The sequence below is a fragment of the Hetaerina americana genome, unplaced genomic scaffold (assembly GCF_022747635.1).
Source record: "Hetaerina americana unplaced genomic scaffold, ioHetAmer1.1.p SCAF_7, whole genome shotgun sequence".
Taxonomy (NCBI): Eukaryota; Metazoa; Arthropoda; class Insecta; order Odonata; family Calopterygidae; genus Hetaerina; species Hetaerina americana.
The window spans coordinates 73788927-73803357 of NW_027287316.1; the positions used below are offsets into that span (position 1 = coordinate 73788927).

At 37.3% G+C, this 14431-nt stretch overlaps 1 protein-coding gene across 3 annotated transcripts in view; it reads right to left on the reverse strand.

Moving 5' to 3' along the window:
- Positions 1-703: 703 nt before the first annotated feature.
- Positions 704-14431, reverse strand: part of LOC139696368 (solute carrier family 23 member 1) — a 145375-nt gene continuing 131647 nt past the window's right edge. For 2 of the 3 annotated variants that reach the window (XM_071595114.1, XM_071595113.1), the window contains 8 exons: positions 11427-11568; positions 8903-9016; positions 6494-6633; positions 4403-4550; positions 3913-3992; positions 3437-3578; positions 1536-1656; positions 704-996 (listed from right to left, as the gene is read on the reverse strand). In XM_071595114.1, coding sequence (XP_071451215.1) covers positions 918-996; positions 1536-1656; positions 3437-3578; positions 3913-3992; positions 4403-4550; positions 6494-6633; positions 8903-9016; positions 11427-11568 — 966 coding nt within the window. In that variant the 3' untranslated portion in view covers positions 704-917. The remainder of the gene's footprint in view (positions 997-1535; positions 1657-3436; positions 3579-3912; positions 3993-4402; positions 4551-6493; positions 6634-8902; positions 9017-11426; positions 11569-14431) is intronic. The other variant, XM_071595115.1, reaches the window with a different exon arrangement.

Here is a 14431-nt window from a genome sequence, read left to right on the forward strand (position 1 = left end):
CACTTATCTACTCTGTTTCTATAATTAAGCCTATGCTTCTTTCCTGCCTTTGCTTGCATGCTTCAGAAACCCCCACTATCCTGCCATCTCACCTCAAACAACCCTAAAATATCTAAATCTCCATCTCCTACTTCATATTTTCTAATTTCCCTGTTCTCAGCATTGTCCTAACATTCCAAGTCCCTATTCTAATTGTTTCAGTCCTCTTCGCTGTCTTCTTTGTTTCTACTTCTGATTTACTTTTCGTTCCGCTTCTGATTTGCAAGGAGTTTGTGTGAGTACAACTATGAAAGCCTTTCCACTCTTGCTGCCAAAAATCACCCATAGCCAAGTGGGCCTAGTCCTGTAGTTGCCAGGACTTATCCCAATAGTTTTGTCTATCATGTTTCCTTATTGTTAATAATTATATTGGTTCCTGACACTGATGTATTTAATGAGACACCATCACTCAAATGGACACCCCAATGGTGTCAGATGCAATTTGCAGTTACTTCGGAACAGATGCTGCAAAGAGTACAATTCATCCAGCTCTTACCCATTGACCTATCTGGCATGGGTGACCCTCCCAAGAGCAAATATTAATGCTCCCACCAGTTCAGCTCCAGGTGAACGTGAATTATTCGGTGAAGGTGCTTAATTTTAATTGAGAGAAATGCACATGAGAAATTGAAATAATATATTATGAAAAAGATATGTAGAGTAATACAGCAGAGACATTTCATTGTGTTATCTCTCAAGGCTTGAAAAGCTCATTTGTTCTTTAAATGTAGCTTTCATTGAGCATATAACATTTACCCACTGGACTTAGAAGTGAGTGTATGGCACAGCAATGGTAATATATACCAAAGATCATTAACCTTATATTGATTGATGAACATTCACAGCTGAAAAAGTATATTTTTCATTTTTTAAACCTTTTATTTGACTATTTCGGGAATGGTTGGAATGTAACCTTCACCTGTTGGCAAGCAAGGAATTTTTTGCAGAATCTTGTGCCTGTAAAATGGAATGTTAGTTTTTAAAATGGGTATCATTTTTTCATTCATTTAGCCTACTGAATTATTGTTAACCTTAGTAGAGTATACACCTAAATAAAATTAAAATAATTTTGGACAGTGAAAAATTCTCATGAAAGAAATCTACAGATGAAATAATTAATTTCAGATAAAAATCAGAATAATGTCAATTTATGGATGCCATTAATATCATGTATGTATAAAAGCAGTGTATTCTAGTTACAACAAAGGTAGAAGAAAACAATGGGCATAATAGAGGGTTCATACCAAGCATTACTTGCAGTGAAACACATGCCTTATGGTTGTTTACATGACGGCCAATCCCATTCCAAGGACAAAATCACAGGGTCTCCCTGAGCACTTGTTGCTTTCAGTTGTATGATTAATGAATGTTACTCGGATGGGTTTCTCTATAGTTTTTGCCCCACCTCATAGTTAATAAGGAATCCCCTGGTCACCTCAATAGCAATTTCTTAACATACATTGAGAAGCATTAAAAGATTATTCCTAATGACTCACCTCTTGATAATATCCATTCCAATTGGTAAGTTATAACATTTTTCAACCTTGCTTGTGACTTCAGCAGTTGTTGTGTCATGTTGTTGCTTCCATTTTGTCAAACCCCTCTCATCATCTGATCCTGGAAATTTTTAATGGAGATGATTGCTACTTTTTCATGCTCAGACATATATATGTGTGTCCTTACCTAAGGTCATGCATTGTGGAAAATCTTAGTTCTCCATCCAAGTGATTTAACATGGTTTATGTAGTCTTAGGTTAATCATAAATGAATAAGTTTTGGAAGAGGAGTGAACTACCAAAGTGAGCCTACATTAAGATTCAATTGAAAAATATGTATATATAAATTTATATATATATATATATAAATAAATTTATATATATATATATATATATATATATATATATATATATATATATATATATATATATATATATATATATATATATATATATATCAATAGCCTTGCCTACCAAACTAATTTAACAAATAAAGAGAACATGAAAAATTGATTGTAATTTCTAATATCTTTCAATTAGAGAGTTATGTAGAGGGGTGAGCATAGATAAAGAAACTTTTGTGATGTGGTTGTGGAAAAGAATGTAGAAAATAACTTGGACAAAGAGGAAAACAAATGCTGAAGATTAAAATAGGGTAGAGGAAGAGAGGAATTTACTTGGGGAAATCAGAAAAAAAGCAGAGAAGTGGATGGAGTTAATATTGAAAGGTAATCTTGAAGGCATTAGTAGAAAGGAGACTGTGGGGTAAGTGGAACTGAGGAAGGATTTTTAGAGAGCATGAAGGCATGTAGAAATTGCCAAGAAAATAAGAAAGTAATAATATAGGGCAAAGAAAGAGGAAGTTCTAAAATTAATTAAAAATAAGTAGTCATTAAGGACCATCCAAAACTACATTTAATAGGTAGAATACCCTGAATGAATACTGTAGAATTGTCAATTTGATCTGATAGAACTTGTGAATAAAACTAAATCTCTCTTATTGTCATTGGTCATTCATTTTAGTGATTTTAGGGAAAAAGTTCCAGATATCCAAATGAAGGATAGGTAAGCCCTTAATTGTTCAAATATTATCTGAATTGATGAAAAGCTACACCATTAAAAATAAACAGAAGGCATAACTTTGTAGAAGATTCTAAAGTGAATGGGTTAATGGCAGTTTACTGCTATGACACATTCTTAAAGGAGTATGCTGAAATGGGGGAAAGAAGATAGAGGATGTACACATGATATCTTTACATTCAGAGTACATGCTTGGTTACTGTATTTGTATGGATATAAACTGCTGTTTATGGTTATAACAGTGATTGTAGCTTGCTGTTTTTTGTCACATTCGGTATTGAAAAATTCACCTGTTGGCTTAGATTCAAGCCTTGAGAAAAATAATGTTATTTCTCTGACATGTTCAATGTGTCATACAGAAATTTGTATTATTTTTATCACACTTCAAAGGAGTTTCTATTTTATAAATTTGATGAATTTCGTTTATATTTTCTACTCAATATATGGTTTCCTGTTATATTTACTAATTGTTGTAGTTATAGCACTATCACTTGTAACTAATTTTTTAAGTGGTTATACCGCTGTCAGAGGCACAGCCAAACTTTCTAACTTTTTAGAAGGTTTGATTTTTTGGTTCTCAATATCAACTTTCACTTTCCAAGTGATATCATATGCTGTGTGGGATATGATAAATTATGTTCCTAAATTGTGCCTCACATTTTGATTCTTTAATTTAGTATTTGTATTCCTATCAGGAGCAATCATTGTCTTTGAAAGAAGAGCTTTAATTATTTTTTATGGAATGCATAGCTAATAATATATTACATTTTATACTGACTTGCTGAACAAGATATTTTTTTCTCATTCAGTTATTTCAGTACCTGGAACTGTATTGTCCAAGACAAATCCAATGAAACCAGCCACAAACATACTGGTGCTGAGCAGAACTGACAACAGTTGATCAATAAATTCACTTCCTGTTTTTATGGCATCTGGGTGGTCATTCATCCATTGAGGTAGAACCTTGAAAGTGCATGCATAAATTAAGGTAAGATTTTAGAAAAAAAATATATTACATAAATAATTTTAACGGAATGCAGGACTTGGAAAAATTGGTTCTCCCTTATTAATATTTGATTTTCCAAGTTAAAAATGATTGCTACAAAAGGTATCAATCATAGGCTGAAGTTTAAAAAAATCTGGTGGGTTGAATGACTAGAGAGATTCTCTTTTTCTGCTATGCATGCAATTGAAACAAATGGTAGGACATCATATGAAAAATTTGCAATCCATCTGAAAATTGACATTTATTATTATAATAATGATTTTTGAAAGAACTATTATGCATAAAACTTACCAGTGCAAAGAATATGGAGAAACCGATTATGTACATATTTCTGAAGGAGTTCAGTGACACAAAATGCAGTGTTGATATACCTGAAAATATATACTTGTCATTAATTTAAAGTTAATTTTTTTCTCTTGGGTTTATTTATTTGCGTTTCCCAAGAATAGAATTTATTTCATAGCTCTTTCTCAAACATTAATGCTGTATGATTGGTTATCATTCATTTATTATATGGGTATAATGTTATGAGGTAATCTATTATTGAACATTTTTTGGCTTCTCTTCTTAAATTGCCGAAGATCAGTTATCACCAATCACTTAGTTTGAATATTTCAATAATTATTTGATGTTTTAAACATCCCTGAATGCTGGAACTAGTGATTATGTAAAATTCAATTAGTGTCTGCTAAATGTTTAAAATTATGCAAAAATGTACACTACAGGGAAAGTAATTTTGGTTCTAGAATGAAGTCTCTTTTTTATTGACATATGGGCTTACCTACTGCGGCTACCATCCCAAATGTGATACAGAATATTCCTCCGATGACTGGGCCCGGAATAGTGATGAAGAAAGAGCCCACTTTGCAAAACACGCCCATTACCATCATTATTCCTCCAGCCCATTGTACAACCCTTCGGCTCCCAACCTGGAACATAAAATACAAGGCAGGTGCTGTTTATAGTATTTCCTTCATTTTCCTCAGAGCATGTGTTTTGGCGATGGTTTTAAGGAAAGGTTGAATTGACCAGCGCCCCTGGCTTTTGAGCGATGGAAGTGCACTTACTCTCAATGAGACATTTTTGCCATAGCATTTAATCATCTAGGGAATGGAAAATGAGGATTACTGGAAATCATAGTCATAAAAACTTGCCAATGGATTTCACAGTCCATCCAGTCATTTCTACATGTTATACTAACCATTATTCTTGGACTTATCACTCTCAGTTACTTGATGAAATTGATGCAAAAATTATAATTGATGGTATCCTTTTTGTGTACTGTATCCACAATAGGTGTGTATACTAAGGGTGAATTGAAAAATGCATTTTTTTTCAGAATTCAATTTGCTATTTGCTTAAATGTTACACCTTAGCCTCAACCTCATCCATGTTTCCAGATCAATGAAATATTTGTCTCATTTGACTTTGCTTTCAAGTTGGACAAACTTTGTGGAATTTCTTGAAAATCCCATAGGGAGAATAAGATATTTTGCATAGTGTGGGTATTTTAGGTGCACATGTGTTTTTCATTTAATTTATTCTATTAAATGTCCTTCTTTGTATAGAAATTTATTTGGCTTCTTGACTCCAGAGAAAAATCAAATTTGTAGGCAGGAAATCCTTAGTGAATACTGAAATTCTCCCTCTGATGTAGGATTGTTCTACTGAGACATCCGTTTGAGTTGCATAGGATTTTCATGTTTGTTGAGGTGATTTGATAGACTTCATATCCTTTTATATATATGCATACGAAAAATAATTTGCTTGTTGCAGTACACATCACACCAAGGCGCTACGGGGTAGGGGGTTCAATTTTTTTTGCCAAAATTGAGTAAACATTCCGAAAGTAATAAAGGCTAGGCCCGATTCGGGCATATTTTTCTGGAAATTTTTTAGATCGAAAAAACTAATAAAAAGAAAAATTATTTCATTTTTTGCTCACAGATGGCAGCACAGGTTTCACTCAGATTCATTCATTACTTCAATGAGGTCCTATTCTGATACTGACTGAACTGCCCTGATGGCTAACTTAACCCACGGTGGTATCTTGGCACGCGAGCCATTGGTATCCACTCACACACACACACACACAGTCTACTCCAAACATTGGAGTATAAGAAATGGTCATTTTATAATTAATATGTAAAAACTGTCTCTGTCCTTCCTTTGCCTACCCTTTTCGGCTGACCCACTACGATATTGACGTAAGGCACACAATGCGTTTTACGTATTCTTTCTTCACTTAATGTTTAGATTCGAAGTACAATGGAATCTTGAGTTTTTACTCAATTAAAATTTTGCTAATTTTATTCTCAAAAATAACTTCTGTTAAAAATTATCCTGTAATTCTATATATATTTTCGTGACCGATTATTTTATCAAATGTATATTACCTAATTACTAGGTCTAAGATCTTGATTATATCGTGTAAAAGATCCCAGAATTCAAAAACTTATTGCTTTGAATTTAGCATTAAAAAGTAAAAGGGAAGTGTGGAGCTGCATGTTGCCCGTGCACTAAAATGCCGCCACCGACGCATTGCCTCATTGTTGCCCTGCAAATCTGGCATGATACAGATGATGAGAATTCGATTCGATAGGTAGGAAACTTAGAATGTTAATCCTACCATCCTTATACATCAGGATTATTCCTGGACTTTTGCGGTTGATTTTTCGCCTTCCGGCCAAGACTCCTATCAGGAAAGGAAACTTTAAAAGAATCAAAACAAAGAGCAGGCATCAATGATTTATTTTCTCGTTTGTATGGTGCCAATGTTACTTGCGAAGGTATCAGTATGTGGCTTTAACGGGGAAAGTTTACGCTAGCCCTCCGTTTAAGAGACAAGGGATGGAAACATCTTTGAGCTTACCTTGGTGACTCCTATGACGCCAATGTTTTGGCTGAAGCTGGTGGTTCCGTTGCCGGTGCCCCAAAGTCCGGCGATCAGACATCCTAAGCCCTCGGTCCCAATGCCGCGGTTCACTGCGTGCATCGGGGGAGGAGGAACGGCTGTGGAAGATGAATGGAAGTCATGAGCGATCCCAGTATAATCGTCTAGTTTTCCAGCAGCACCATCAAGTTAACTCTACAGTTATACACCCGAACGAAGCTCTACGGTTGATCCAAGTCTTCAACTACATATACTACGAGGGTCATCCGGAAAGTAGTACCCGTTCGTGCCGCATGAAGTGCTGACGACGCGAGTAGCCGCTGGACGAGGTCAGATAGCTTCAGTGGCTTGTCTGCCTTCTCTGAGCCAAGTTGCGTGACGCTAGCATTGCCTGTGTTGTTTCTGTGATTGTTTACAATGTTTAAAAAAATTGAGAACGCCGCCAGTTGTGAAGTGAGGGCAGTGATTAAATTCCTCAATGCAAGAAACGTTCGCCCATATGATATTCATCGCCAATTAAAGGAGGTGTATGGAGACAATGTAATGGACGAGTCGTCTGTTCGGCGGTGGTGTCGCAACTTCAACATGGGGAGGGGGAACACACACGACGATGAGCGTTCGGAGAGACCGTCTGTCATTACAGACCAACTGGTGAGCTCAGTTGACGAATTCGTGAGGAACGATCGGCGCGTCACAATTGATGACATCTGTGAGCATTTTCCCAATGTTTCTCGAACAATTGTTCATGAAATTGTTAAACACCATCTGCATTATGCAAAAATTTGTGCAAGATGGGTCCCTCGCGTATCTCAATGAGCTGGCGGCGAAGGACTATGCAGCAGGAATACAGAAACTTGTCACACGTTATGACAAATGCCTTAATTTGCTTGGAGATTATGTTGAGAAGTAGTTTAAAGTATCCTCTTTCAAATAAAATTTTTTATGTTTGTTAATATTTACTTTTGTGTCTTTATTTCACGAACGGGTACTACTTTCCGGATGACCCTCGTAGATACATCGAAAACCCTTAAGAATATAGCTAGACACAAAAAAAATGATTTCCAGACCCACGTTACATTGTTATTGACGAGAACACAACGATATGTAAGGGATATTGACAGCCAAAGACACCTATTTAAGTAGTGCTTGTTTTATTTCACCATTCCTGACCATCGCAGATATCAATCCTAGGGTTGATTGAGCCCATTGAAATCACAAAATCAGGGTATGAGGAAGGGGGGCAGTTTCTTTCCCTTGTGGCGTCTGTGGTTTCCCAGGTTAACCTGAAACCCGAAAAATCACATAGATTCGGAAAAGCTGGGGGTGCTCCGAGGTGTCACCCAGGATCGAAGCCAGACCCTTCGGTCGGTATTCCAGTGCTCCATTCCACTGGACTACCACGCCACACTATTAAGTAATCAAGTCGAAATCCCATGATTTGGACTAAAAAATTCACCTCTGATCGAAACGAAATCTTAATATTTGATTTCCTTTCGAATCAAGAGACAAAACTGAATTTCCCGAGTGAAATATTTATCATGGTGTTCGCTATTCCGGAAAACTGAGGAAACCGGGATAGGTTAGGGAATTTCGATCTTTGAAAAAAAACTCAATTTATGTATTTATATGTCCTGCAAAAAATCGGTTTTTTTTCAGGAAGGAACATTCTCTGAGCGACCAAGTGACCAGATAGCTTATTTAAATTTTTTAAAGTTTTAAAATGGCGAAGATGTTTCACCTTAACCATATATACTTCAGGTTCGGTTAAAGCGAACAATCATGGTATTCACATTCTTATGTATATGAAGAGATTGGCGTTAAAGTTGTCATCCTGCGGCCTTCGAATATTATATTTTGAATTAAGCATGTGAACATTTAATGTCTATGAACTTATGTATTGATTAATTTTCAGAATTTGTTTGAAAATATAAATTTTGCGAATGCAAGAGTGAATACAGTAGCAAGTATGTTTGTTAAATAGATTAATACTTGCTACTTTACGAAAAGACATGCACAAAAAATAACTTCTTTTGAATTGTCTAAAAAAACTAATGTGTACAATTACGAACCCTTTTTCAAGCGTACTCGAAAATTCATGGATTTCTTTAGTGGTTAGCCGATCTTGTGAATATTTGACTTGACGGAGATTTGAGACCAACGCACAGAATGACGACATACGTCTCAAATACCGAATGAGGTTAAGGTTCGTGTACTGGGGGGAGAGTTAAACGATAAAAAAAGTGAAATTCTCTTCAAGTGTGCATTAATTTACTCTCGTGCGCGTGACTGCTCACGATATATTTTTAAGACCCTTTTGAAACTTCCCTCTTTTCTTGAAAATTCGATTGAACATATTGGACTGAAGAAAGAATTAATGTTTATACTCACCACAAAATTTCGCGCACGCGTAGTAATCGCCTACAGATTCGATGGATCCGGAAACCACTCCCGCCAGCATGCCAACAACAGCCGCTGCACTTACGGTTGGCCATCCCCATTGTCCTTGGAGTTATAAAAAAATATATATACCTGTTCGACACTTCGTATTGATTTGCGGCAAGTTTGGAAATTTTACCGCGTCGCTAAAATTTTATTGGATTGCAGTGCTTACAACTTTTTTATGGAAAATATGAATTGCTCCATGTGTAGGCTCCATTTGTAATTTAATATTGGGCTAATGAAGAATAAAATTAATTATTTTTTTTCCAACACATTTAGATCCTTTTGAAAATAATGAATTACGGAATGTAACTCAAAAGGGATATTGTTTTTCACATAGGTTTTAGCTCATGGGCATTGAACTTGATTACAGTATTTTTTTGGTCCTTAAATTTCAGCCAACAATCAGTCAGCCACTGAAATAAATGTTTAAGCGTACCGATGACGGAAAATCCTGAGAAATGGATGCCAATAAGTAGCGGTACTCAAGATGCAGCCTGATCATGCCTGCGAAAGGTCGCCTATTTAGTATTTGATTGATTTGGGACTTGAACGACTTTTGAAGTGAAACATATTTAAAACTCGACTGTGATAAATGTGAGAATTTGATGAATAAGTTTTTTCATTTTATGATTCCAATCGAAGAAGTATTGAAAGATCAAGATATGAAACCTTGGTATGACCCATCGATGCCTTATGAAAGCACTCCTAAGACCCGCGGCACATAAAAGTAAGGACATCACTGAGTTCACGTCTACGAGGGTGGTCCCATAAGTACCCGGCCTCACGTAGAGATGGCGGTAGTTGTTTGAAAAATATCACTTAATTAGAAAGTACACAATCTATAAAGCATATGCTTCAAGTTTGAATATGGGACGTTGTTTAATATTTGTTTGGCAGCCATCAATAGTGAACTTTTTCATTGAATTTGTGAAAATGGAGAAAATTAGTCATCGTTTTGTGATACAATACTTTTATTTAAAAGGCCTCAGCCCAACCAATATAAAAGCTGAACTGGATTCTACTCTGGGTGAGTCTGCTCCTTCGTTTACAACAGTAAAATATTGGGTAGCACAGTTTAAACGAGGCCATACGAGCTGTCAAGACGAGCATCGTATTGGTCGACCAAATGAGGTGACAACTCCAGAAACGGTGCATACAATCCACAAAGTCGACTGAAAGTGCAAGAGCTAGCAGATATAGTGGGCATTTCAAAAAGTGCGGTACATCGCATGTTAACTGAAAATTTGGACATGAGAAAGCTGTGTGTAAGATAGTTGAGTGTTGAGTGTTTTGCAAAGTTTCACAGCAACAAAGCAGAATTTTTGCGCCGTTTCATAACCATAGATGAAAAATGGGTCCATTACTTATCACCCGAGACAAAAGAACAATCAAAACAATGGATTCAAAAGGGAGAACCGTCTCCAAAGAAGGCGAAGACCGTGTCATCTGCAGGCAAGGCCATGGCGTCGGTTTTTTGAGATGTGCGTGGGATAATTTTCATTGGCTATCTTGAAAATGGAAAAACTATCAACGACGAGTATTGTGCGAGCTTATTGCAAGGTTTGAGTGAAGAAATCAAGCAAAAGTGGACGCATTTGGCTAAGAAGAAAGTGTTGTTTCATCAAGACAATGCACCAGCTCACAAATCCGTTATTGCAATGGCCAGTATTCATGAATTAAAGTTTGAATTGCTGCCTCATGCACCCTCTTCGTCAGATTTAGCCCCCTCGGATTATTTTCTGTTCCCTAACTCGAAAAAATGGCTCGGTGATAAAAGATTTTCCAACTGTGAAGAAGTGATGTCGGCAGTTAATGGTTATTTTGAGGAGCAAGACAATTCTTATTATAAAAAGGGTACCGAGCTTATTGAGCATCGGTGGGAAAAGTGTATAGAGCTTAAAGGAGATTATGTTGAAAAATAAATGCATTTTTTTCCAAAATATTTATTTTTTTTTCTTTGTTGGGTCGGGTACTTCTGGGACCACCCTCGTATAAAAATATGTGACAGGTCGTGAAAGATAACTGTTTCATATTCGGATTGAAATACATGTACTCTAAGGAATAGCAGCGTTTGCATTTTTCATCAATCGAAGATATTATGCTTACTTAAAGAGGCAGTCACGGAAAAATAATTACGTACATACTTATTAAAATGACAACTTCATCTTTTCCAAAATAATTCGCTCCTTATTACCGGTGTCGGTGGATAAATACGGAACGAATTATTGTGTACAACTTGTAAATAACTTATTCAAATAGCGACGATGGCCTGTTGGTTGAAAACTGTTTTTGCGGAACGAACATGAAATTCTCTCATATACTTTAGGGGATAGATGGATCCCACAGAGTTGATTTGTTTTCCATTGATAGTAATTGCACGACGTTTACCTCTAGTCGGGTCGAACATGACTGAATTTCTCTCTTTATATCCTCAATTGGGGAATACGTGCACACAATTAGTTTTACTTACCGGGGTATGGCAATCGGAACCATGGGACGCCCGCGACGATGCCCGTTTTCATGTCGGTACGCGCTAAGTCTTCCGGTGGGAAGATATCGGCGGCCGTCAGTATGGCGCACAGTGTCCACATAAACGCCATTGAAATCAGTACCTAGTAAGAAGAAAACATACTATTAAAAAACTTTATTCCTTCCCGAATATGCAATTGAAACCAGCGAAAGCCAATCCAGAGAGCAGGACTGGAGTCAACGGTAATGTGTGGAGGGTCGAAGGTGTAGTCGATTGGAAGCCTCACGACAGAATCTCCGTTGTATGGACAAATGAAATGCACTTATTAAATTGCACTTGGTTTGTAATTACAGGAATTACTTCTTGCTGTGCGTCTCTACGATAATTATTATTAATTAATCTACCAGTTAAGGTAGGTTTTTGGATGGACACAGCTACCAAATAAATATTTTGTGACTCCTTACAAAACACAACATCCAGTATCCTACTCTACATCAGGCCCCTCTTCATCTCTGAGTACTTCCTTCCTCCCTTCATCCCGTCCAACATCCCTATCCTGTTCCTTTCCTTTCATCGTTTGCCTAACATTCTCCCCTCTATTACAGTCTTCAACCCACTGCCGGTCAATACACCCTTAATCCAGTTTTCCTGCCTTCTTAGGATTTTTCCCAAAAAAACCCCTCTCTCTTCGCCCACCATACACTTCCTCATTTTTTTCTTCTCGATCCATTTCACCTTCTCCATTCTTCCCCACACCCACATTTCAAAAGCCTCCAATCTACGTCTATCCTCCTGCTTCAATGACCACGTTTCCGCGCCGTACATAGCTACGCTCCATATCAAAGTTTTTACGAGTCTTTTCTTAACATCCTTACTCAACGTCCCTGTCGTCAACTCCCTCCCCCTTTTGAAAGCCTCTTCGCCCGTCCCGTCGCCTACCGTCGCAATCCAATCCCCCATCCCTATCAAATGTTTCTCTGCAGGAACACACGCAATTATGTCCTCTAACTGATAGTATATCCTATCGAATTCTTCCTCCTTATGATTGCTCGGTGGCATGTATGTCTGAACAATGACCAAGTTCGTTGGTTCTGCTTTTATTTCTACTATTAACATTCCATCCGTTGCTTGTTCTATGTTGACTACGCTTCTTTCTACCTCTTTATGTAATATTATGGCAACCCCTCGTTGGCTCTCGTCACCACCGCTGTATATTATTCTATAACTATCACTCCAGTAATCCCCGCTATCCTTCCATCTCACCTCGCATAGACCTAAAATACCTAAAATATCTTTTTTTTCCCTTTCCATCTCTCACTTAATATTCTCCAGTTTCCCTGTCCTCATCATTGTCCTAACATTCCACGTTCTTATTCTAACTAATTTGGTCTTCTTCTTCCACTACGTCTTCTATCCTGCTGTTTTCGGTTTACCCTTGCAAGGGTTTCGTGAGATGACGACCGAGGAAGCCTTGCCTCCCCCGCTGCCGGGCACGACACACGGCCGATTGGGCCGTGTCCCGTAGTTGCCAGGACTCATATTCTCTTTATTGCCCATCATTATATTCTTGGGAATGATAATTGAGGTGGTTTCCCGTTGCCTTCCTCAATAGTGTTTTTAACGTGACACCATCACTCAATGGCCGCCCCACTGGGGGCAGACGCCATTGCAGGCGCCTCACTGAGGAACAGACGCTGCGTGGACTACCTTTCGTATGACTCCTAACCTTCGACCTATCTAGCATGGGTGACCCTACAAGGAGAAATTATCATTGCTCCCACCAGCACAGCTCTAGGGGTCATCGAAACGCACAAGCCCTTCCACCACGTCAAGGTTGTAGTCCATGGGAAGGCTCCATGATAATAACTGCCATCATATGATTGGTCCCCAGATGAGTTTATTTTGCAATAGTTATTGTATTTGTAAGTTTCAAATTATATGGATTTCATGTTTAAGTCGTAGTTAATTATTGAATAAGTCTGCCCTTGCTGAGTAATTCCTTTTATACTGAAAAATACAAGTAGAAATGCAGCGTGGGGTAACAAAATAAAGAAGTATTCATATAATCTTACTTGGTATAATTTTCCCCAGTGAAAATTTGTGATTTTTTTTATTTCCTTTTCATTCTGAGGACGAGTTGTAGTAGTTTTTTTTGACCAGGAAAATGTAGAAGAATGATCGAACAGTTGGCGTAAATGCTGAAGAAATTCGGCCATCGGATGATTTTGTTAACTGAAGAAATGTTTGAAAAATACTGTAGGACAGATTAAGAGGGTAAAATGGAGGTGAATTCAGGCGGTGAGGTAGCTGTTGGTGGCCTATAAGCGAAGCATATGGGAAAATAAAATGGTTTTCTAAGGTAGTAAAAACAATGGTGCACAAGAATTTCCTCTTCCCAACATTAGTGCATGTAGTGAAGTTGGGGACTCATGTGTTTTCCCAAATTTTCGTCGTACGGAAAGTTAAATCGCTTGTGCTATCCATCCCGATTTTAACTAGGGACTCAGCGATCTGTAGCTGAATGCTCCTTCTACTAGGCGGTCACGTCGATGCGTCTATAATAAGACGTTCGTATCAAATACTCCAATATGAGCAGTCATAATTTAAGCATATGCATACAAATTTTTTGTCGACAGGGCTCCTAAGGGTTTTCATGAAACTTAGCGACACAAGTTTGTGGGGAATTAGACGTTCATTGAACTAGGTCTCATTTTTAAGAAAGTTCACTTATGGGGTGAAAACGAGCGTGCGAAAGAGCAGTAATTGTTTGCGTATCCATGCAAATATTTGAACAAGAATATCTGTGAGAATTTTCATACGTAATGGTATCATTAGGGTTTTGGATATGAGAAATTCACCATTAGAAAATCACTAAGAGAATCTTTACTCTTTTTGTTTGTATTAAATAAATAAATCGAGGAATCTTATTGTTAGGTTATTCCACTGAGAATCATAGCAAAATTTATAAAAAAATAATGATTAATATGCCATAAGTGGCATATTAA